Source organism: Scylla paramamosain, chromosome 9 (assembly GCF_035594125.1).
Source record: "Scylla paramamosain isolate STU-SP2022 chromosome 9, ASM3559412v1, whole genome shotgun sequence".
In the NCBI taxonomy this organism is placed as follows: domain Eukaryota; kingdom Metazoa; phylum Arthropoda; class Malacostraca; order Decapoda; family Portunidae; genus Scylla; species Scylla paramamosain.
Genome location: NC_087159.1, coordinates 2,628,581 through 2,652,095, shown reverse-complemented (window position 1 = coordinate 2,652,095; position 23,515 = coordinate 2,628,581). Strand labels below are relative to the sequence as shown.

The following is a 23,515-nucleotide window of genomic DNA, read 5'->3' as shown; positions in this document are numbered from 1 at the left end:
GTTCCCGCGACCCTGCCAAGTTGTGCTGCTGGAGGTCAGCGGTTGAGGTCTTATTCGCTCGTAAATTTCAAATAAGCGATTTGTCAGCGTTAGGGAAGCGTGGGATGGATGTGGGACGTGGCCTGAGGGAGGACTCCAGGCAGTGAGGATCTTGCGTTTGGCCTTAACATTCAGACGAGCCACTCAAGCACCCTCCAGCTTGTTCGACTGCACACACACACACACACACACACACACACACACACACACACACACACACACACACAGAGGACAATATGTATCGATGAATCTCCGCAGTGCCTCGACCTCTGAAATCTGAACAAGCTGCCACTGCCTCTGCCGGACACCGACCCACGCCGCGGCTGTGGAGGAGGGCGAGCGGGAGGGGTGCGGGCTGCGGTCACTGGCCTCATCAGGGAGTGACCTGTGCCTTGTAGTAGAACCGCGCTACAGGATATATAAGGAAGAGAGTTGAAGATACAAGTGACCCCAATAATTTGTGATAAAACTATAGTATTAATAACGACGGCGATAAAACTTAAAAGATCGACGGCTTTTGTTCTGTCAGTTAGACTCTGCCGCGTGGCACACCAGATGCCCTCCGCTCCTCTTTGTCTCCTTCGGCGGCGCGGCGGCGTGTATTTCCCTCACGTGCTGCTCCGTGGTTGTCGCTCGGAGGGGAGTCCTGATGAATGGCTCCCGTACCAAGACTCACGGCTCCTCCTCTTGGCCTCGCCTCGTGACCTCCTCCTGCCTGCCTGCCTGCCTGCCTGCCCGCCCACTTGTCTTGACCTTCACTGGTGCTGAAATGTATAGTAGTCTCCGTGTATTCCCGTGTTGTTCTCTTCTACGTGTGTTGCTGTGGTGCCCTGCCTGTGTGTTGCTGTGGTGCCCTGCCCGTGTGTTGCTGTGGTGTTCTCTTGTGTGTGTTGTGTTGCTTTGCCCCTGTGATGTTTAGAAGTGACGTTTTGTATAGAAATGAAGATGTGGTTGGAAGTTTTTGCAGTAAATTCCTGAAGGCGGGGAAGAAGGGTAAAGGATATGTGTATTGTGTGTGTGTGTGTGTGTGTGTGTGTGTGTGTGCGCGCGTGTTCAAGGCCAGGGAGTCACAGCAGAAGGGAGGTCGAGGGCGTGGGTGGGGCGGGAGGGAGGCGTGGGCGTGTGTTTCTTAATGCTGCTGTTTGCGATAACGCCCTAAGCTTTAAATCTTCTTCCTACATGTGTTGTGTTTTGTTTTTGACGTTAAGTGAAGGCCGCTCCTTTTGTTGTTGTTTTTTTTTGTTTTTGTTGTTTTTAAGCGGTTTATTTTATGATCCTTACATAGTTTTCTCTCATCATTTAATTCTCTTCAATTCTTGTCTTGGTTATAATTTTCTTGTTTCCATCTTTTTCTCTCTTTCTCCGTTTTAGCGCTTATTTTCTTGTTCCTCTCTCTCTCTCTCTCTCTCTCTCTCTCTCTCTCTCTCTCTCTCTCTCTCTCTCTCTCTCTCTCTCTCTCTCTCTCTCTCTCTCTCTCTCTCTCCCGTGTTATTCCTCCTCCGCTTCATTCTCTTTGTTTCCTCTGTCCCTCTACTTTCCATTCCATAGAGATCACACACACACACACACACACACACACACACACACACACACACACACACACGAAGTCAGGCTCGGGGTGGTGGTGGGAGGGTGTGTTTTGGATGCACCGCTGCACTCCGGAGACCGATAGACAGCACCGGCAAGATACAGCAGCCTCCCTCCGCCATTATCTCGCCGACCCACTATCAAAACTGGGTCTGGCGGCGGCGGCGGCGGCGGTGGTGGTGGTGGTGGTGGTGGTGGTGGTGGTGAAGGTTGTGGTGGTGATGATAGTATAGTGGTGGAACCTGCAAGAATATTGTTATTGGTAATGCAGATTGTTGTGTTGACTGCGCAGTAAGGATATTGGTCGTGATGGTGGTGTGTGTTGGGCGTAATGGCGGGGGTGCGGTGGGCGGTGGTGGGTGAGTGGGTGGGTGGGTGTCGGCCAGCGCGGTGGGTGGGCGGCGTTCAGACCACCCGGGGTCGCCAGCCGCCGCTCCAGTTCCACAGGAGGACGCCTCGCCCCTCCCTCTGTTTTTGTCACCCTCACGCCGTTTTCTGTTGCAGGTTCTTGTAATTCCCTCCCCGGCCCGGCTCGCTGCTCCCGCTCCCTGCACCACCATATTATTTTTTTATACATATATATTCTGCGCCCCACTACACTTGCCCTCGTGCCTCACGCCTGTTAGATGTGGCCTTTTATTAAGCTGTAGGTGACCTCTTATTTAGCAAGACGTACCTTCTAATTAGGAAGATATGGCCTCGTATCTAACCTGTGGCACCATACTCACCGGGACGACCTTGCCCGGCCAGGATGTGGCTCTGTATTAAACAAGACGAGCCTCACCACTGGGAGCCTCAGCCCGCCCAGCACATACGAGGGACCTCTCCACCCGCCCGGCCCGGCCCGCCCCGCCCCGCCCCGCCCTGCCCCGCTGGTGTTCCTCTTCCTCGGGTTCCTCCAACCTCCACTGACTTTCTCGCGAGACGAGGAACCGTAAGCCGCGCAGGATACAGACAGGAGGCCGCACCCCGATATTCCCTTATCTTTTACTGCCCGAACTCGCCCTGCTGTGCCCGCCCCGGGGACTGAGGGGCCGCGCCTCCACCCGTCGCCCTCCACCCTCCGTCCTCCACCCGAACTGCATTCACCCTTGCTCAGACCACCCAAAAGCTCGCCAGCCTAATGGCCACTGATATACTCGTATATATATATATATATATATATATATATATATATATATATATATATATATATATATATATATATATATATATATATATATATATATAAACACACACACACACACACACACACACACACACACACACACACACACACACACGCTTGACTTTCTTCCCGCCGCCGCCTCTTCCCGCCCCACACAGGAGGAGAGCAGTGAAGGATATAATGACGCAGTTTATCTTTTTACGGGCGCTGACCAGGGGACACTTTTACGCCCCAATGAGCTGCGTCCATACGCCGCCGCGGCCTCCACGGTGATGAGGAGGCGGCGGGGCGCGGCGACGTGTGGTGGTGCAGCAGAAAGTGGCGATGGGGGTGGCGGCAGCGGCGGCGCGATGATGGAGGGGCGGCGGCCGTAAGGCATCCAAGGAATTTGGTTGTTATGGGTATTGGCGCTGTGACGAGGAGGCAAGAATGGGGCGTGGAGCTGAGGAGAGAGAGAGAGAGAGAGAGAGAGAGAGAGAGAGAGAGAGAGAGAGAGAGAGAGAGAGAGAGAGAGAGAGAGAGTAATGAAATCTTCCCTTTGGATGACATAAAGGGGCGATGATAGCGGCACCAAGGGCGTGTGTGGCGGGGGCGTGAGGGCAGCGGGGCGTATTACCAGCGGCGCGGAATGGAGATAATGATTGTAATCCCAACACAAAACACAACGCACGGCGTCCATGTTTACGCGGCTGGGCGAGGAGTGAGGGGTGCGAACGGGTCGTCAGGGTGTGTGTAGAGGGTGTTAAGAGGATGATAAGGGCCTGGAGGGGAGCAGGGAGGGGAGAGGTGTCAGGGAGAACCATAAGAACCACGAGAACCAGGAGAACCACACCCACGGAGCGTATAATAAAAGACCCCCATTATGGCACTAACGAGCTGGCACTTGTTGGCACTTTGGAGATCCTTTGAGGTGGTGGTGGTGGTGGAGGCGGTGGCGGTGATGGTGGTAGCGAGGAAGGGTTGTCTTACCGCCACAAAAGCTAAGTGTTGATTGAGGATTTCAGTAATTGACTTCGTTATTCGCTTGTTTGTGGTGTTTTGGTGACGCTGCGACGACTGAGGGGTGGCGGAGGGCTCAGGGATCAGCTGGCTCATGTCTGTGTATCTGTCCGTCTTTGTGCGTATGTGTGTGTGTGTTGTCACTCGGAAAATCTCCTCACTTAACGTACTTTTTAAAACAATCTCATTCTCTTAATTTATAAACTTAAGGATTTCTTTCATTATTAAGTCATACATTCACCCAGACATCAATCATTTTACATCCCCTTTCATCCCTCCTTGTGTACGGATATGTTATGACGCCAGTGGAGTTGTATTCTTATAGTAGTAGTAGTAGTAGTAGTAGTAGTAGTAATAGTAGTAGTAGTAATCAGTGGTAGAAGTTATCAAGATTTTCATTTCAAAGCCTTTATTTCATGATTCTAGTAATAGTTTAAGGATTCCCAACGTATCACCACCAGTCTTATTTGAATGACACTAATTTTTCATCTCTCTTTTCATGGCTGGAGAAGAAAACCTAAAAAAAAAAAGAAATATCAGTCTTATTTGAATGACGCTAACAAATCTCTCCCCTTTCTTTCCAGTGGGTGGAGGAGAGCTTTACGCAGTTCGAGAATGGCATCAACTGGCGGTCGTACGTGGTGTGTGACGTGGCCTACAACAACGTCAACAACTGGCTGTGGACGCCCTTCATCGAGCGAGGCTCCGCTAACCGCATGTACATCGAGGTGCAGTTCTCCATGCGTGACTGCTCCCTCTTCCCCGGCACCGCCCTCTCTTGTAAGTGTGGCGCTGATGGCCTGTGTGTGTGTGAGAGAGAGAGAGAGAGAGAGAGAGAGAGAGAGAGAGAGAGAGAGAGAGAGAGAGAGAGAGAGAGAGAGAGAGAGAGAGAGTAAAAGGTACATAATATTGAATAACTAAGGTAATGCAGTTGAAGAAAATAAATAGTGTAAAAATCAAGGACAAAAGAAAGACAAGGAGGACATAATAATGATAAAAGAAAAAATCAGAGAGAGAGAGAGAGAGAGAGAGAGAGAGAGAGAGAGAGAGAGAGAGAGAGAGAGAGAGAGAGAGAGGATAGTTTTTGTTCTATTATCCTAAGTAAGAGACTCCATTTGCTGTTATTTATGTTGATTTTTCTTTTGCGTTATCATGAAGGAAGCTAGAGAGAATATAGTATTTTTTTTTTTTCTCTCTCTCTCTCTTTCTCTTTTTTATGATTCCATTCTTCCGTGAAAAGTCGAGCCTAATTTTACTTTCGCGTGTGGATTACTAAATTCTCGTGTTAGGTTTAAATGGAGTCTAATTTCAGAGCTGCGTTTGAGTCTTTTATTCCAGCGGGACCTCAACATCAGGCCGAATTGTGGTACTTTTTTTGTGGGACTCGCGAAATTCCTGTGTTACGTGAAAATCAAGTGTAATTTCGTGTTTAAGTGTGACCGCTGGGGCTGAATTATTGAGGGGCGGCCGTCACGCTGGTCCCCGCACCCCGAATGCCGACCTTTACCGCCCCGAACAGCGTGTCACATCCCGGACACATTCCAGAATACTTGTGGAAATTACCTTCATTGAGGAGTTAATTGTTTACCGCTGAGCTCACCTGTTTATGCTTGACCCCGAAAGCTTCATTTAACTTCCACTTCTTGTCTTTTATTTATCGTTTTTAATTGATTTAGGTCGGGGAGTTTCGAAGTCCTCCTCTCTCTGTTCTCTAATTTCAAGTTGTGGAGTTTGTAATGACTTGTTGCTAGACTGAGGCACGATAAACACAGACCAAGACTACCCGATCACTTCCACTGAGGATATTCTTCACCTAACCTGGTATAAAGGGTTCCATCACTGCCTCCACAAGATCGAGTAATCTCTCCCTCTCTAACACACACCCTGCACAAGTAAACATCCGTACATACACTCCCCCAACTACACAAGTATAACCTGACACTCCCTTTACAAGTATCCACACGCACACACACACACACACTCTACAACAACATACTCATACACACACCCTCCATTAATATAACCACACACACACACTTTCCTTCCCATGTACCCCCACCCTCACGAACACACCCTCCCTAAGAACACTTTCACACTTTCCCCCTCCACCAAAGCACCCTCTCACCCTCTCTCAACCCCTCTCACACCTTCCCTCCCCCACCAGGCAAGGAGACGTTCTCGCTACTGTACTACGAGTTCGACGCTGCCACCAAAGAGCCTCCCTTCTGGGAACCCGAGAGCTACAAGCTGATCGACCGCATCGCCGCTGACGAAGGCCGCTTTACCAACTCCGCTGACATCATCATCAACGCCGAGGTGCGCTCCATCCCCGTCACCAAGAAGGGCGTGTACTTCGCCTTCAGAGACCAAGGGGCGTGCATCTCCCTCCTCGCTATAAAGGTACGTTCTTGGATCTTCGCTATATGATTTACTCGTATTTTTTTTATTATTATTATTATTATTATTCTTTTCAGTTTGTAATGGAGGGTGTGTTTTTTTTATCTTTGAATTCTTTTTAAATTTGTGGTTTTTGTAGTTTTTATCTTTTTTAATTCTTTTAAATTTGTAGTTTTTTTTATTTCTATTCTTTTAAATTTGAAGTACACCTAATTTTAACACTGTAATAGCATCTTTAAACAGTTTTATAATAAGGCGCCATATGACCTTTAGTTGTGGCGTCCTGAAAGATTTTTGTTTTAGTGACGCCATGAAAGAATTTTGTGTTAATCCCATCACATCACTTCTTTGCGTGGTGTAAGGAAAGGATGGGTTTCTTACGAGTGAGGAGTGGCTTTTCTTCACGCCAGAGGGGGTTTTTATCAGATCAGAGACTAATTTTACCCTGCCGTGAAAGTTAAGGGTCTTACTTCCTTATTCTTCATCAAAGTTAGGAAGTACAGACTGGGGGCGTGGTGAGGGTGCGTGGTGGGGGGGAGGGAGCGTGGAGTGAGGGTGGGTGGGGGAGCTTAGGCCCTTGATTTGCTTGGGGTGCGGGCGTCTTGCTGTCAGGGCTCAGGGGACGCTAGGAGGGGAGCTCGACGGTGCGGGTAACAGAACCTGCAGGCTGTGGTGGACCCTTATTTTGTCTCCTGCTTGACCTTTTCCCTTCCTCTCTCCTCTCCCTCCCTCTCTTTCTATTCCTTACTTCATCCCTCTCTTCTCCTCCTCTCCTCCCTAACTCGCTCCCTCCCCCGCGCCAGCGACTCGTTGCATTTCACTGTCAGAAATTCTCCGTGCAAGTCAATTGGTTCTGTGGCCGCCCCTGGTAAGTGTAGGTGTTGGGACGACCTGCCCTGCCCTGCCCTGTCCCGCCCCCCACCCTGTACTCACACCCTGCCCCCACTCCCCCACCCTACCTCTACCCTGCCCCCACGCCCCCTCCCACGCCCCCCACCACCGCCCCGCCGCGGCTCAAAGGTTCATTATCATTATTATTAAACTCGTGTCATTGATTTACCCAGCATTTTCCTCTTCTCTTTTTTTCATTGCCGCGCCGCCGTCCGTCTTCCTCATTTATTGTTCTTCCAGCAAGTTATGTGATAAGTTAATAATCACTAATTATAGCCAATCTTCACTATTAATTACGGGAGAGAGTGTGACGTATTAGACATAGATAATCAGGCGGTGGCGAGGGAGACGCGGCCGCTGGAGTGGTCAGCGGCGCCGCCTGGCCTCGGGTGGGGGTGGCAAAAAGGAGGGACTCAGGGACTGGCATGCAGGAGGGATAGGTTGAGAAAGCGGGAAAGAGGCGTGGAGTGGGAAGTGAGAGGGAAACAGGAGTGGGAGGTAGGGAATAGGTAGGAGCGTTGCAGGGGGAGAGAAACAGGGGAGAAGCCTGGAGTAGTAGGTGGGAGGACTGCAGGGAACAGGCAGCGGGAGGGAGGGAGGCAAGTAAGGCGTAAAATATGGTGGTGCGTGTCTCTTATCAGTCCTCATTTTGGCGGGAACCTTCCTCTGATCGATGAAACAGTCTCTTTTCTATTTCAATTTATGCTACGCGGAGTCCCTGGAGGGCTTGCCGCCTTCGTGCAGCCAGAGTCTTGCAGAAATTGCAACACACTGAAAATTCATTTTCCTACACATATGCATATATTTTCTCGACTTTCTAAATAACACGGCAGCTTTAAAAGACAAACCAGTGGAAGAATAACTCAACACGGCAGAGCATTACCCGCCGTGATTGCTGTGCGACATGAACACGCAGTGTGTGGAGTGGTTCGCTGCAGTCATTCTCTCCTATGTCCCCAGGTGTACTACATTACCTGCCCTGAGATCACCAAGGCCTTCACCCACTTCCTGACCACGCCCACTGGAGCTGAGGTGACGAGCATCGAGCAGGCGACGGGCACGTGTGTCGCTCACGCCCGCGAGGAGTCCCCCCCGTCCTTCCTGTGCACCGGTGACGGCCAGTGGTCACTCCTCAACGGGGGCTGCGCCTGCCTGCCCGGCTACCAGGCAGACACCGAGAAGCAGACCTGCGACGGTGAGTACCCATTGCCTCGTGCCGCATCCTGGTGCGCCCCTAGTCCCGCGTCCAGTACCGGTGTTGTGGCGGCGTTGAATTATCGTGTGTCAAGTTTCTGCGGCGTGGCGCACTGCCTGGCGGTGTTGTGTTAACGTACTACATTATTACTTCCCTGATCGAAGGGGGAATACAAGGCGCCGATCTATATCACGGCCACTTGGTCCGCGCCACGCCGCAGCATTGAGTTACGTCCCGCAGCACCGCCTCATATAAAAGTTCTCAGGTTATTTCAGTCCCCCAACGGCTCCGGGAACAAAATAGCGGCCGTCGGTATTACTGAGGAGTCTCCGCGGGTCATTGTTCATCATTAATTTTGTCGGGCGATCATAAGTGAAATATATTCTTTGGTGTGTTAATGACCGGCACGCTCAGCCCTTTGCGGCGAGGGATGGATGGCGGGGAAACAGCGCTTCGCAACGGGGAGCGGGCAGGCAAACACGGGTAGTAGGGTAGAGGTCAGCGGCGTGGATGGTGCAGGGTGAGGCTGTGCAGTTTATGGGGGCGAGTTTGGTGCGGAGGTAAAATGAGAAAAATGTTGGGTTTGCTACTTGTTTCGGGGAGGATAGGGAGGTGGAGGGAGGAAGGGAGGCAGACTGGCTTTGCAGAAGACGTACAGAACCTGAAGGTCAGAGTAGGTGGTGGGGGCGCAAGGGGGGGGAAGGTGGATCACTGGGGACGGCCTCCGCCTGCACCACCACCACCACCACCATGGCATGACTTCCTAGTCCGCGACTCTCCTGTTGTCCATTCTTCGTCCCGCACACACGCAGAGGCATAGGAGAGTGAGAGAATACTCGTAGTGAGGGACCCCCGCTCGTCTCCATGGAAGGAGAGAGAGAGAGGGAGAGAAGGAAGGTGTGCGGGGAGCGGGCCTGGCGGAGTGGAGACGATTACCATAACAATAGCTGGTGCCCTGCCCTCCCGTGCCCCGCGCCTGGCCGCGGCTTGGGCTCCGCCGCCACTCTCACGCTCCGCCTGCCTCCCCGCCCCCTGCGCTGGGCTTTCTGTGGACACGTCATCTGTGCATCTGAGGCCGAAACAACACAAAACAAACAGACAACACGGCCACAAACCCGGATGCCGGCAGCGGCCGCGGCGGTCCTCGTCGAGGCCACCGCTGTGTCTGGGACGCTTGCTTGTTGCTCGCCCCGCCGGCGGCCCCGCCAGAGGGCCGGTACGCGGGTCATTAATGACTGGTGTTGCTTGCCAGAGAGGTACACTGGGGCAGCCAGTGGCCGGCCAGGCACGGTGCGGCGGTGCAGGCGATAACGGTCTTAGTGGCCGCGCAAAGTAAACAAACTCCGCTTAATAGGGAGCAGCGGAACCTTGGCGGGCCTGGCGTACCCTGCGGTGCGGGGTACACCAGCGCGCTGCGCACGCACGCTCACTCACCCGTTGCACATCGACGAGACTTTCCAAATTGGGCCTAGTGGCGTGGCCGCGCGGGGCACAATAGACTATCAAATTATCACTTTTAATCACTTCATGCGGTCGCAAATTACATCAGGTCGGAGGTCAGCCAACATTTGCTTGATATCAACATTGAATTGTGATCCGCAGGCACGACCTCGACTTGACCTCCCGGCGAGGTGACGGAATAGCGCGGGGCGACCATAAAAGTGCAAGAATTTAAGAGATGCCAGGTCAGAGGTCACGTCTGAGGATCCAAGGTCAAGGTAATTCAAGTGATTCTGTCCCGGCGAGTCAGGCGGAACAAAAAAAAAGACTCAGTAGTCAGTCTTGTTTGTTTATGATCAGCCTGAGCCAAAGCCACATTCTAATGCTGATATTTATACGACTAAAAACAAACTTGATCCTTGTAATTGGGCGGCAGTTAAGAAGTCGTGGCGAGGCGGGCGATAGATGGATAAAAATAAAGACATGTAAATGTTTGCAAAGGTAAGTTACGAGAGGGATAGATACTAGATAAGAGAAAATTAATAAACCTGTAATCAATGTGGCTGAGGGGCCCTTTAGCCCGCTGGTGTTAAATTAATAATCTTGCCTTTCGGGGCGACCAGTTCAGTAGCGCGGGAAGGCGGGGAGATAAAGGAAGGGTCGAGCGTGGCTGCAGGGAGGCGACGCTGAGCAGAATACGGATGAAACACACCGAGGAAAAAAAAAAAAAAAAAGCTTATAAATACACGAATGGGCGAATTAAAAGCTGAAATTAAAAGACGTAAGTTGGAAGGTAGCACAGGGAGAGAAACGAGAGGAGTAGGAGGAGGAGGAGGAAGCGAATCATTATAAGAAGCGTAAAAGAAGTAGGAGATTATAGATACATGAAGAAGTGAATTAGAAGCTGCCATTAAGAGACACAAGTTGGTGGGTAGCACAGGAAGGAGAGACGGGAAGAGGAGGAGACAAGGACGCGAATCGTAATGAGAGAGAAGCGTAAAAAGAAGTGAGGGAAGATTCATTTGAACATAAATAGACATAGAGTAGCTAAAGACTTAAACTAAAAGGCTTAAGTTGGAAGGTAGCACAAGAAAGAGAAACAGGAAGAGGAGGAAGCAAATCGTGATAAGAAACAAACGTAAAAGAAGCAGCAGAAGGAAATATGTGTTTTTCTCTCTCTCTCTTTTTCTCTCTCTCTCTCTCTCTGTGTTTCTCTCTTTCTCTCTCATTCTCTCGCACCGCCAGAAAACAAACACAGGCAGGTAGTGCGGCAGAGGAAATTACCTGTACGTCCCGGAGCTTACACTAATGAGGAATCTCTCTCTGCCTCGATCATTACCTGTCTATATATATTTTTCCTCCTTTTTGTGCGCCAGCGGTTGCTTCATTTCTTGATTAGTATAATTCTACCAAGCTTTTTCTTTTTTCCTCTCTCTCTCTTCTCATTCTGTTAATCTGCCATTATTTTCTCTGCGACGTGAAGTCATAAAGCAGTGAATAGAGTTGTAGGGACCGTGTTGGCGAGGGAAGGAAGGAAGGAGCAGCGGCCAGACAGGTGGTACTCGGGGTGTGTGGGTGGTGCAGGAGTGACGAGAGGGGTGGGAGTGGGCGTGCTGCGGGCGAGAGAGGGCGGAATTGTGGGAGCTGCTCGTCTTATTTCTCCTGTGGGCCATTTGCATAAAGAGGACGTAAATAATTAAGAGGAGCCAGGCGTTAAATCGCAACGTGGAGGTTCGTGCCTCTCCGCGTCCCTCCCGCGGCCCCCCCTGCTGCGTTGTCTGCCCGCGCACACCTCACCCACCTGCTGACTCCCCCGCCTGCTCCCCCTGCTTACTGTGTGCCAGGCCCTTCACACTGAGCACCGTATTCAGAAACGCTTTGCTCTCTCACCACGACTATTTTCAAAGGCCATAGAGATGATTTAACCGGGTTCTCAAGAATGTATCTCCTCTTAATAATGTAGAAATCTCGTTCATCTGTCTCTGGAGCCATTAAAACATTCTTAAAAATCTGTGTGACCAACTCCATGTAACCCTTTGAATATAGTGAAGGTGGGTGCAGAAGTGTCTCAAAATATGGTTATTAGTTTCCCCTAATCTACTGTCTGAAGGTCTGTTCTACTGGCAAAACCACCACCACCACCACCACCAGCGACCTTCACCTGCGGGCGGCGTGAGTTGCGTGCGCGAGGTTCCCCGGTGCGACGAGACAGTGGGCCGGGAGGCTGTTTGTGTCGTGGCTGTTCCGTCCCTCATCTGGCGTGCCTTTCCGCCTCCCCTACCATCCCTACCTCCCCCAACACCGCATCCCTCTTCTGCTGATCCATCTTCACCTGGGGATTGGGTGGGGAGGGAGCTGGAGGGGGGTATGCGGGGGGGTTTGCTGTGACTTGCAGGGCCGGGTCTTCCTCGCATGCCGGCAGCTACAAAGGGTTGGCGGGAATATGTACACGGGGAAGGGCCTCCTGCGAAGACAACCCCGTGACCCTCGCTTGTTTTGAAAGTCCAGAATGTTGTTACTTTTTCCCCCTTCAATTTCCTTTCCCAAAGTTGCAAATTCAAGGGGATGGGATTCCTTTAAAAGCCGCCGCTGCTTCCCGTCCGCGTCCCAGTCCTCCGTCGCTGGGTCTTACCGGGATAAAGTTAAATATGACCAAACTTTCAATTCCTGTGGATGCGCCGCGGACGTGACCTCGGCGGCCCCAGGGGGAGGAGGTCATGCTCTTAAGGGGTGCCAGTGTCTATTGGGTTTTTTTACGAGAGGCGGGGCAGCGGCGTGAAGTCTTGTCCCTGCCTCCCTTCCTCCTACCCTGCCTCCCTCCCCCGCGCGATGATGGTGTGTCTACGTAAGAAAAGTAAATATTCAGTGTCCGTGTTCCTGGACCGGCGCAGCTGCATTATTCTTTTTATACGGTTCTCAAAAATTATGGTTACACGACCGCTTGCATGTCCGTCTGGGGCGCTTTATTTTTGTTAACGTGAGAGAGAGAGAGAGAGAGAGAGAGAGAGAGAGAGAGAGAGAGAGAGAGAGAGAGAGAGAGAGAGAGAGAGAGAGAGAGAGAGAATATACGCGTGTATAGGACAAAAAAATAATAGATTGATGACTGGAATAACTGTATAAAAGAAGGAGAAAGAGAAGAATATAAGAGGAGATAAATGTAAATGAGAGAGAGAGGGAGGTGGGGGATTAAAACTTCATATCAACCAAAATACATTATTAAAAGAAACAACATTACCATCGCTTCCTCAACACTCAAACACACAACTCCAGCGTATCATCTCTCGCTACTCTCTCTTAAGCACCCACAACTTGAGTGATCATGACTGACACCCCGCTGCTTAAACGCCTTGCCACGCCCCTGCCCAACCCTGCCACACCCCTCCCCGCTTCGCCCCGCCCCTCCCGTGACTCTTGTGCTGGGGAGGTCGAACACCCCCACCCTCACTCACTGCCTTCACTGGGAAATAGAAATGAACCAATAGATTCACTCGATGGCCGCAATGAAGCTCCGAGCCGACCCTTGATGCCTCTCATTTCGCTTATTGTTATGAGTTCGCGGGTCAGACGAGTGGAAGGAGGTGGAATGTGGAAGGCTGGCCGGTAGGAGGAGGAGATGAAGGGAGGGCAGGGGCAGAAGGAAATAAATGTGGTCTTAAGAATGGAGAAGGATGGAGGAGGGAGAGAAACTGAAGGACTGCCTCAAGAACTAGGGACGTGAGAATGCATGAACGACTTAAACGACCCGGGCGACTTGCAGGTGCGTGGCCCGTCCAGAGGCGGAGATTAATGGCGGGGATTGGGGGGGGGGGGGCATTGCGGCGGCGGTGGCGGTGGCGGTAGCGGAGACTGGCTCGCTCCCTCCTCTCCTCTCCCTCTTCTCTCTCCTCTCCCTCGTCTCTCTCCTCTCCCTCCCTCTCCTTAACCTTGTCCTTGATTTTTATGATACAGCATTATGGCCGGACAGATGGTATCGCGGCGCAGCGAGCGACGGCGTAGAATATGGGATGACGGGTAGCCCCTCTCCCTCTCCCTCCTCTCTTCTCTCCTCCTTCCTTCCCTGCCATCACTGCGCGTCCATCCTCATTGCCCGCACACACCGCCGCCGTCACTGCCATGCTTCCCTCCTCGTTATGCCCCGTATCACTTCTCGCCATCACCGCCGCCACCACCACTAGCGTCACCGTAACACTCACATACCATTATTCAAGGAAATAAGTTACGGGAAAGTCTTGCATTGTTTAAGTCGCTGCATCTGAGGGAAATGGAATGAAATTGTGAAAAATGTGCTGGTATCGGTAATATGAATTCATGATCGTAAGAAAAATTTGAGAAAGAAATGGTGTTCAGGTTCTGTGCCTTGATCTTTTTTATTGTTTTTTTTTTTTTTCCTTTTTCGCGAGTCAGTGCATGTTGGCGGGAAAAGTCTTGATGCGGGAAGGAAAAAGAAAAATGAGAAGTGATGATTTACTTGATTTTTAGATGCGAGAGTATAAGATAAAATTCTAAACTCACCTGCGTATCTTGTATAGAGATTGTCTATTTATTTATTTATTTATTTATTTATTTGTTTGTTTGTTTATCCACCTATCCATCTGTATCCGTATCTGGCTGTCTACTTATTTATTTACTTATTTATCTATATATTTGTTTATCCATTAAGTATCATTTCATACTAAAGAACACACAAATTCCTCCCTTTTTCTTTTTATTATGAATGCAGTTTATTATTTCCATCTTATTCTATTTCATATTGTTTTTTCTACATGTAAAATGAGGCATACGGTTCGCCACACAACACACACCAACACACCCAGCAAGCACACATGTCATTACAATTTTTCCCAATGCTCTTTGATCCTATTCTCTGTACCCACTCCCTTTTTTCGATCTTTTTTCTGCCTCCTTTCATCCGTCGAGGCATAATTCAGTTTTATTTTGTCACCACCACAACACCACACCATCAATTACCTCACCACCACAATGATAAACTGCTAAAAAACAAATGCTAGTACAAAAACATCACCTCCCACCACCACCACCACCATTTATACCCCCTTATATTCCCACTGAGACACCGCACGCTCCCAATACTTACCATGCGGAAGCCCATAAGGACCAACCGTGTATGTTTATAAGCACTCAATGTATTTTTGAACCCACCCGCGCGCGTGTCATGTTTACGAGACGCGGGGACAGGTACGACTGGGAGAGGTGGAGGTGATAAAAGGAGAGACGTGGCTAGCGATAGGCTTGGTGATGGTGATGGTGATGATGATGAGGTGATGCATCTGATGTGTAGTGGGGGAGAGGGAGGGAAGGAGGGCGGGTGAGGAGAGAGGTTGTGTAAGGTAGTATTGTGTTAAGAGAGGCTGACGGGGACTTAGGCAACGCAACGGGTGACTGGAGACAAGTAATGGCGTGGTAAAGATGCAGCTGGAGGCGTTAGGGCGGCCACGATAAACTGGTAGAAACGTTGGCAATGAGAGCGGTTTTAGCAGAGCAGTAATAGAGGAGCAGGGAAATGTGTGTTGAGTAGCGGCGGCAGTATGGCGATGAGAGTAATAAAATGCCTGTGATGTCGCCAGCCGGTGTGGCCTCAATGGCAATAAAAAGACAGAAAGAAAGTTGTTTTTGTCGTTTGGCTAGGGAGGTAGACTGACGGGAGAAGGATGGAGGAGCAAGAGAACGAGAAAAATATCAGAAGACTGTGACAACTAAAAAAAATCAAGAGGCCTCGATAGCAATAAAAAGAAAAGAGAGAAAAAGAAAGAGAGAAAACCGTCTGTCGTACTGTTAGCTTGGAAAGGAGGAGACAGAAGGACGAAGGAGCAAGACGAGAAAATATCACAAAACTCCAGGCAATAACCGCTTTAGTGATGGCGGAGGCGGTGAAGGTGGTAGTGGAGGTGATGGTGGTGGTGGTGAGGTGAAGGAGGAGGAGCCAGGACGCCGGGGGGGGGAGCGAGTATGATGAAGAGTGTGTTGATGGTCGCGGTGAGGGATGGCTGCGGGAGGAGTCTGGACACCCGCATACAAATGTCAGCCAGCCAGCGACACGGGTACTACACCTACACGCCTCGCCCTGCCCGGAATTCAGATGCTCCTGTCCAGTGGCTCGTTGTCAGAAGTGCTATTCCCTGCTCCTTGTCCTCCTCTGCTCTCTTTCTCCCTCTCCCCGCCCCTCTTGCCTTCCTGACCATTGCACTACTACTTTATTCTTCCTCCTCCTCCTCCTACTCCTCCTCTTGCTATTTCTCTTATGCATTTCCTCCATTCTGCATTTTTAGTCTTATTTTTTTTAATGTCTGGTCCTATTTTTCTCTTTTTTCTATTCTTTCTTCTCTGTTTCATCTTTCCTCCTCTCTCCTTCTTTCTCTGTTTTTTTTTCTTAATTCTTTACCTGCCCTCACAATTTTTATGTCTTAAGTTTATTTTTTCTTTGTTTAGTCCTCCTCCTCCTCCTCCTCCTCCTCCTCCTCCTCCTCCTCCTCCTCCTCTTCCTGCACGCACAATGCCGGGTGTTTAATGGGTTCCAGTAGCTCTTCATGTTCCGAGTTCCTTGTTGTGGTTTGTTTATGTTGTATCACCTGCTGTCCCTCACCTTAATTTGAGGAGCTTGTGTTTCCTCTGATTTTAATATGCTACCTGAAGAAGAGTTAACCTCCTCCCTCCTCCTCCTCCTCCTCCTACTGCTGTTGCTGCTCTTCCTCCTCTTTCGTCTCTTCGCATGACTTTTGTTGATTTTTTTTCTATTTACGTCTACAGTTTTATTCATTTATTACTCCTTACATCTTCCTCTTCCTCCTCCTCCTATTCTTTCTTCCTTTTCTTTCATTAATACTGCTTAATTTTGCCTGCAGTTTTATCCATTTATTTCTGCTGCTTTACATCTTCCTCTCCTCTTCCTCTTTATCCTCTTCCTCTTCTTTCACTACTGCTTCCTATTAACTTCTTTTATTTCTCATCTTTTTTACTACTCATTTCTCATCCGTTACTCCTACCGCTCCTCCTCTTCTTCCACTTCTCCCTCATCCACCCCCTTCCTCCCCCTTCCCATCCTTCCCCCTCACTCAAAGCCTTCAGATGGATAAGAAAATGGACTCAGGTGTCGATAAATTAATCACAGGGAGCTGATGATGGATGTGGAAGCTGTTTCGAGATAGTGATAGTGGATGAGATAGGGAGGAGGAGGAGGAGGAGGAGGAGAGGAAAGATGGGTTATACGTCTCCCCATACTCCTCCTCCTCCTCCTCCTCCTCCTGACCTGCCCCCCCAAGTAGCTGTCTCTGCCTCTCTCCGCAGCCCCGCCATTAAAACTTATCAGCTAGATTTATGAAGACTTTTTTTTATATTGTTTTCTCTCGTGTAGCTTTTCTTTCCTTGGCTGGTTAGTTGGTTAATCTCTCTCTCTCTCTCTCTCTCTCTCTCTCTCTCTCTCTCTCTCTCTCTCTCTCTCGCTCTCGCTCTCGCTCTCGCTCACAATTTATCACCGGTCGGGAGAGGAACACCAGCGCCTTCAGAAACACAATTGAACACTCCTGCGGCCACGATGCCTCCCTTTGCATCGCCTCCGGGTTCCTGTGGCCTGATTCTCGCTGCCACTGAGGCGTGATGGGAGGACCTGTCTTTGTGGCTTGATGGCGTGGCGTTCTATAACTCCCTAACTCTCTTTCCGTAGATTTATCATGATGGTGTTTAGATTTGCAGCATCAAGGGAGATAAGATTGTTTATTTGAATGCTCCCTGTTAAGTTTCTAAGTGTATAAGGTTGGGGAAGTATGTAGGTAGCTTCTGTGAATGCTCTAGGAAGGAGTGACAGATGAAGGAAGAGACGAGGTGGAAGGAGTGGAGGAATAGGAGTGCAGTGACTTCAATGCTCTCAAGGTAATGATCTGAGACCGTGACGGATGCAGCGTTTCTCCTGATCGTCTGCTTCTACTCGTATTTGTATTGCATCTTACCACTGGAGTCCACATGTCCGTCAGGGTGGTGAGCCTTACTAGTTGTTGGAGTTGTGCTGTCTTCTCTGTGTTGTGGTTAGTAAAATGTCTATCTTTCTATCTGTCAATCTCTATCAAAATACCTACCTATTTATCTCTCTATATACATTTACACCTTCCACGTATTCACTCAGCCACATGCCACCGCCACCACCACCACCTCCTCTCCTCTCCTCTCCCTCTCTCTCTCAGTACAGGGCGGCGATGGTCACAATTATCGTTATATACTGCCGTCTGAGTCCGAGCAGTGGTGGCCTTCGCATGCACCTCACCTCCTGGCCCTAAATCGTAGCAGTTTTTCAGACGCTTTCCTACTTTCATCATCTCACTGAGCGGCATCTAGCGGGCTCTTTTCCTCTGTAAATCTTCCCCTTCTTCCCCCCTCCTCCTTCCCTCGTCGCTTGGCCTCGTTTGCCTCGATGAGTGTAAATTCAGACACATAAATCCTCTCTTTGTGCAATTATCAAGCCACGCACGATACCTTGGGACTAAAAAAGAATAAAAAGATAGGTAGCAAAAGGATTAAGGGACAGACCAGATCCTTCCCACCCTCCCTCCCTCTCTGCCTCCCTCCCTCCAGTGTATTAGTGACACACCCGGCGATTATAAACAACAATTAATACCTGAAGGAGGGGAAAGGTATAAAGTACAGCCCTGGGAAGTGATAAAGTGGTGTATAGTGTAGTGATATTACAGGGACATAAAATGCGGAAAGAGGCAACACTATATTTAATTGTCTCTTGTTTGTAAAGGCTGCCAGGTGGTGGTGGTGGTGGTGGTGGTGGTGGGTGTGGTAGTCTGGTAGTTTCTCTTGTTCCTTTAGGGTCTTTTGTGTATCTTAAATGTGTTTCGTCTCTCTCTCTCTCTCTCTCTCTCTCTCTCTCTCTCTCTCTCTCTCTCTCTCTCTCTCTCTCTCTCTCTCTCTCTCTCTCTCTCTCTCTCTCTGACATCTAAGCGCCACTGCTGTCACTGTCACCACCACCCCATTACCAAACCTGTCAACCATTAGCCGCGCCGCCCTTCGCCACCCGCCCGCCGCTCTTCGCCACCCGCCCGCCACCCATCGCCCACCCGCCCACCCAGCACCGCCGCCCATCACCACCACACCACTATTACTCATATTAGTCACCCTTGCCACTACCGGGGGTCCGCCACAGCCGCCGCCGCCACCACAACAACCATCACAATCACTTATCCACTGCCCACCACCTCGATTACCACCACCATCACCGCCACCGCCGCCACCATCACCGCCGCCGCCACCACCAGACCCATCATCCATCCCCTGAACCATTAGAAAGGAAGAAAAATGAGGGCGGTCTCTGATGCTGCTACCTCTGTTGTGTTGTGGTGGTGGTGGTGGTGGTGGTGGTGATGATGGTGTTACTACTGCTGTGATTGTTACTGCTACTGCTACTACTACTACTACTACTACTAATAATAATAATAATAATAATAATAATAATAATTGTAGTAATAATTGTGTATTATTATTGTCTGGTCTCTCTTCTTCTTCTTCTTCTTCTTCTTCTTCTTCTTCTTCTTCTTCTTCTTCTCCTTTTTCCTCATCTTATCGTCTTATTCTGTTTATTTTTCTTTTTTTTTTCTCTCTATTCCTGCACCACCACCACCACCACCACCACCACCACCACTGAGAAACAGAAACACACCATTCACCACTTCTACCACCACCCCCACCACCACCCCTCATCCTCACCCACCGCCACCGTCCTCACACCCCACCCCAGCCTCCCCGCAGCCAGGGCCGTCACGCCGCATCTCCCTCTCCCTCGCCATTACCGCAAACAAGGGAATCAAGGCGCCCATGTCCGGTTAACACGGGGTATCCATCCATTATTTCATTTGACTTACCTTTCGCGGCCGCCCAGGTGGAAGAGGATCATAAGTTTGAGGCAGAATAGCGATGAGATTTTAATTACAGGTTTCGGAGAGTTTATTTACCAAACCAGTTCCCTGTGGCAGGCCTCCCGGGCAGAGGGGGTGAAGGGGAGGTAGGGCGCTACGGGACGGTATAGGAAGGTATGGGAGATAGCGGGGATTGGAGGGGTATAGGTAGGTGGGCTAGGTATGGGAGGGTGGAAGGGAGTGGGGGATGCTTGGGTATAGGTGGGTTAGGTATGGGAGGGAGGGATGGAGGGTGACGAAGCAGCGTGGAAGGGAGGAACGGAGAGAAAAGGTGGGACAGAGCAGGAGGCAGTGAGGTGGAAATGAGTGGAGGGAATGAGAGACAAGCGCATAATGAGCGGCGGGGACCGTGAATAAAAAGATGGAGGGGAAGAAAAAACATGTAGGGAACGGAAAAAAAAAGTGCGTGAAGATGAAAGGAGTTAAGAGGAAATTGATTAAATAAAATAGTGTAAAAAGAATAGAGAGAGAGAGAGAAAGAGAGAAAAGGGGAAGTCATGATGAAGGAGACGAGTGAGGAATTCAGAAACCGTTTGTGGCAGGAATTGTAAGAGAATTAAGATTTTGACCGAGTCCATTAATACGAATGAAGAAAAACGAGGACACAAAATAACACGAATAGAATAGAATAAAAGCACTCTGATTAGAAAAAAAAAAATAAAATAAAATAAAACGAAAATCAAACAAACAGTAGACAAATATCAAAACAAGGAACAAATTTAAGAAACATCCAAAGACAAAAAACTGAAACAAATGAAAGAGAAACAAAAACAAAAAAAATCAAACTAAACACAAAAAAAAAAACAGACAAGTACCAAAAAACAAACACTAAACAAAGAAACACCCAAGGACAAAACAGTAAACAGCCAACAAACGTTGAAGTAAAAGAAAAGAAAAAAACAATAAATAAATAGGAAGAAAGCAAACTGTACACACACACTTAATGGACTGCCTGGGGACGCTGCCTCTGCTCCTGAAGGGGGAAGGAGGGGAAGGGAAGAGGGAGGAGAGGGAGATGGCGGGAAGGGGGAGCGGCGTGCCCTCACCTGGTGGTCGGGGAAGACTTGTTTGTCAGAGAGAGAGAGAGAGAGAGAGAGAGAGAGAGAGAGAGAGAGAGAGAGAGAGAGAGAGAGAGAGAGGGGGGGGGGGGGGGGTGGAATAGACATGGGGGCTTTGGGGATATGGGGAAGGCGAGGGAAAGTAGGGATGCGGGGATGAGAGGACGAGGAGAGGGTTGAGGGGAAGGGTTGAGGGATGGGACAGAAAGGGTTGAAGGGAAGTGGAGGCAAAGGGTTGAAGAAGAGGGGAAGGGAAGGGTGGGTTGAAGGGCGGGCGCAGGAGACAGTGGCGTGGTGGTCAGGGAGTCAAGGAGTCGGCGGCTGCAGTTTATGGCCAAGAAAGGAATCTTGTGTAATAACCCATTGGTATCTTGTTCTGCCTTGATATTGTACGCTTGTCTCCTCCTCCTCCTCCTCCTCCTCCTCCTCCTCCTCCTCCTCCTCCTCCTCCTCCTCCTCCTCTTTTTCTTTATCTTCCTAACCGTCTCCTTCTGCTCCTTCATCTTTTTTTTTTTCTTGTTCTCATTATTAATTCTTACTATTTACTTTCTTATTTTTATTTATTCACCTCCTCTTCCTCCTCTTCCTCCTGACCGTCTCCTCCTTTCAATTCCTTTTTTTTTTTTTATGTCTTCCTAGTCTTATTTTTACTCATTTTCACGTTTCCCTTGGTATTTTCACTTCTCCTCTTCCACTTCTCCCACACCTCTCTCACTGCCACACCTTCCCTTAACCATCAAAAAGGACAACGAAAAACATAAACAAACATAACAAACCCCAAGAAAAACAGCACGAAACACAAAACCACCAAGAGGTAATAAATTTAGAAAACGATCTTTATTACTCCCATGGGCGGGGTGTGGGCAGGGAGGTGGGTGGGCAGGTGAGCAGCAGGACAGGTGTTGTGGGCGTGGGAGGTGGCTGGGGCGGCGCTGCGGGCGTGTGGTCGGTAATGGTGACGAATGAACTTACTCTCACCATCATAATGACCTCCTCGTTCTGTCTCGTCGCTTAATGGATCGCGCAGCAGCAGCAGCAGTGGTGGTGGTGGTGGTGGTGGTGGTGGGAATGTGTGTTCTAGTGAATGATATGACAAATAGCTAATGGTGGTGTTGGTGGTGGTGGTAGTGGTGTTGGAAGTGGTTTTGTCTTGTCCAGCATCTTGTAAACGTAAGGGAAACAGAAGAGAGAGAGAGAGAGAGAGAGAGAGAGAGAGAGAGAGAGAGAGAGAGAGAGAGAGAGAGAGGACATCACAAAGAAAGGCGATAAGAGTCATCACCACCACTACCACCACCAACACCATCATCATCACCATTGGCACATTTATCACACCTTCTGACACGCGTACTACAAATCGCACAAAGCTCCCAAGACAACAACAACAAAAACAACAACAACAACAAAGAAGAAGAAGAAAAAGAAAGAGAAGGAGAGACACTACATTCGTACACACATAGAGCAAAAATCCCGAGCACTGCCTTGTATATATAACGCGAGGGAGTGAGTGTCCATCTGTCTTCATTACCCTGCGGAACCCCAGCTATACCCAGCAGTCTTGTTTTGCGTTGCCTCGTTCATAACCGCGGCCGTTGCTATCACGGCTCAGGGCTCACGGGTTAGGGAGGGAAGAACTGAGGGAAGGGGGTGTTCAGGAGGGGTGTAAGGGCGCCTGGGAAGCCCCTGGGATATAATTGATTCAGAACTGCCCAGCCCGTCGTATATTTCGGAAAGGACTAGGGCGAGGACGAGGAGGACAAGTTTGGGGAGCTAATGTAAGCAGGAGGTGGAGGTGTGGTGGTGCATAGTGGTGGTGGTGGTGGTGGTGCTATATATATACAGTCGGTTACAAGTAGCACTGGTGATGGTGGTAGTTAGAGATAATCGCTTTCTCTATTCCCTCCCTCTCTTTCTTCTCTCACTGTTCTTCCTTCATCTTTTCTCTCCCTGTTCGTCCTTTTTTTTTTTTTTTTTTTTTTTTTTTTTAGTTTAGTTGAAGGCTACGCGCAGTGGTGGTGGTGGTGGTGGTGGTAGTGGAGGGGGCCGAAAAAGATATGTGTCAGTGGCCTGGGTAGAGCACCTGTCGGGTGGGCTGATGTTACCTGTCCCGAACCATTGATAGAAGTGATTAAGAGGTGAAGATCTCTTGTGTGGAATACCCTTTGTCCTTTGTAGCCTTCTCGTACTTACCTCCCTCCCTCAGTACACACACACACACACACACACACACACACACACACACACACACGCCTGGGATGATGGAAGTGGTAGTTGACAGTTTCTCAAAGTTAAACTCAGCAGAGGAACAAAAATTAGACCAGTTTTTGATCAGTTAGGGGATAAGGATGGGCGATGGGAGGGAAGGAGAGAGGGAGAGGTTTTGGCGTAGGGGAAGAAGAGCAGCGGGGTTCGAGGAAGAAGAGGAGGAGGAAGAGAGGAGAGGAGAAGCAGTGAAGGGGAACTAAGAGGAACAATGCTTTGAGGAGCAGCGGGAAGAGCAGAACGGCGATTCATCTTGAAAGTTGAATATTGCACTGAAGGGGCGAGGTCCTGGAGGCTTGTCTGTGTCCATCCTCTGTGGTTTTACTTCACGCATTCTCTCTCTCTCTCTCTCTCTCTCTCTCTCTCTCTCTCTCTCTCTCTCTCTCTCTCTCTCTCTCTCTCTCTCTCTCTCTCTCTCTCTCTCTCTCTCGTGTCCCCATTTTGCCGAACACGCTTCTCTTACACCATCCCCTGCCCTCCTCCTCCTCCTCCTCCTCCTCCTCCTCCTCCTCCTCCTCCTCTTCATCTCCCCCACCCCAGTAGCCCTGCAGTGCGC

At 49.7% G+C, this 23,515-nt stretch overlaps 1 protein-coding gene across 14 annotated transcripts in view; it reads left to right on the top strand.

The window, feature by feature from the left end:
* The first annotated feature begins 4,350 nt into the window (after positions 1-4,350).
* Positions 4,351-23,515, top strand: part of LOC135103402 (ephrin type-A receptor 4-A-like) — a 49,515-nt gene continuing 30,350 nt past the window's right edge. For 10 of the 14 annotated variants that reach the window (XM_064009572.1, XM_064009571.1, XM_064009570.1 and 7 more), the window contains exons 1-3: positions 4,351-4,573; positions 5,958-6,193; positions 8,042-8,276. In XM_064009572.1, coding sequence (XP_063865642.1) covers positions 4,510-4,573; positions 5,958-6,193; positions 8,042-8,276 — 535 coding nt within the window. In that variant the 5' untranslated portion in view covers positions 4,351-4,509. The remainder of the gene's footprint in view (positions 4,574-5,957; positions 6,194-8,041; positions 8,277-23,515) is intronic. The other 4 variants (XM_064009580.1, XM_064009576.1, XM_064009578.1 and 1 more) reach the window with 1 other exon arrangement.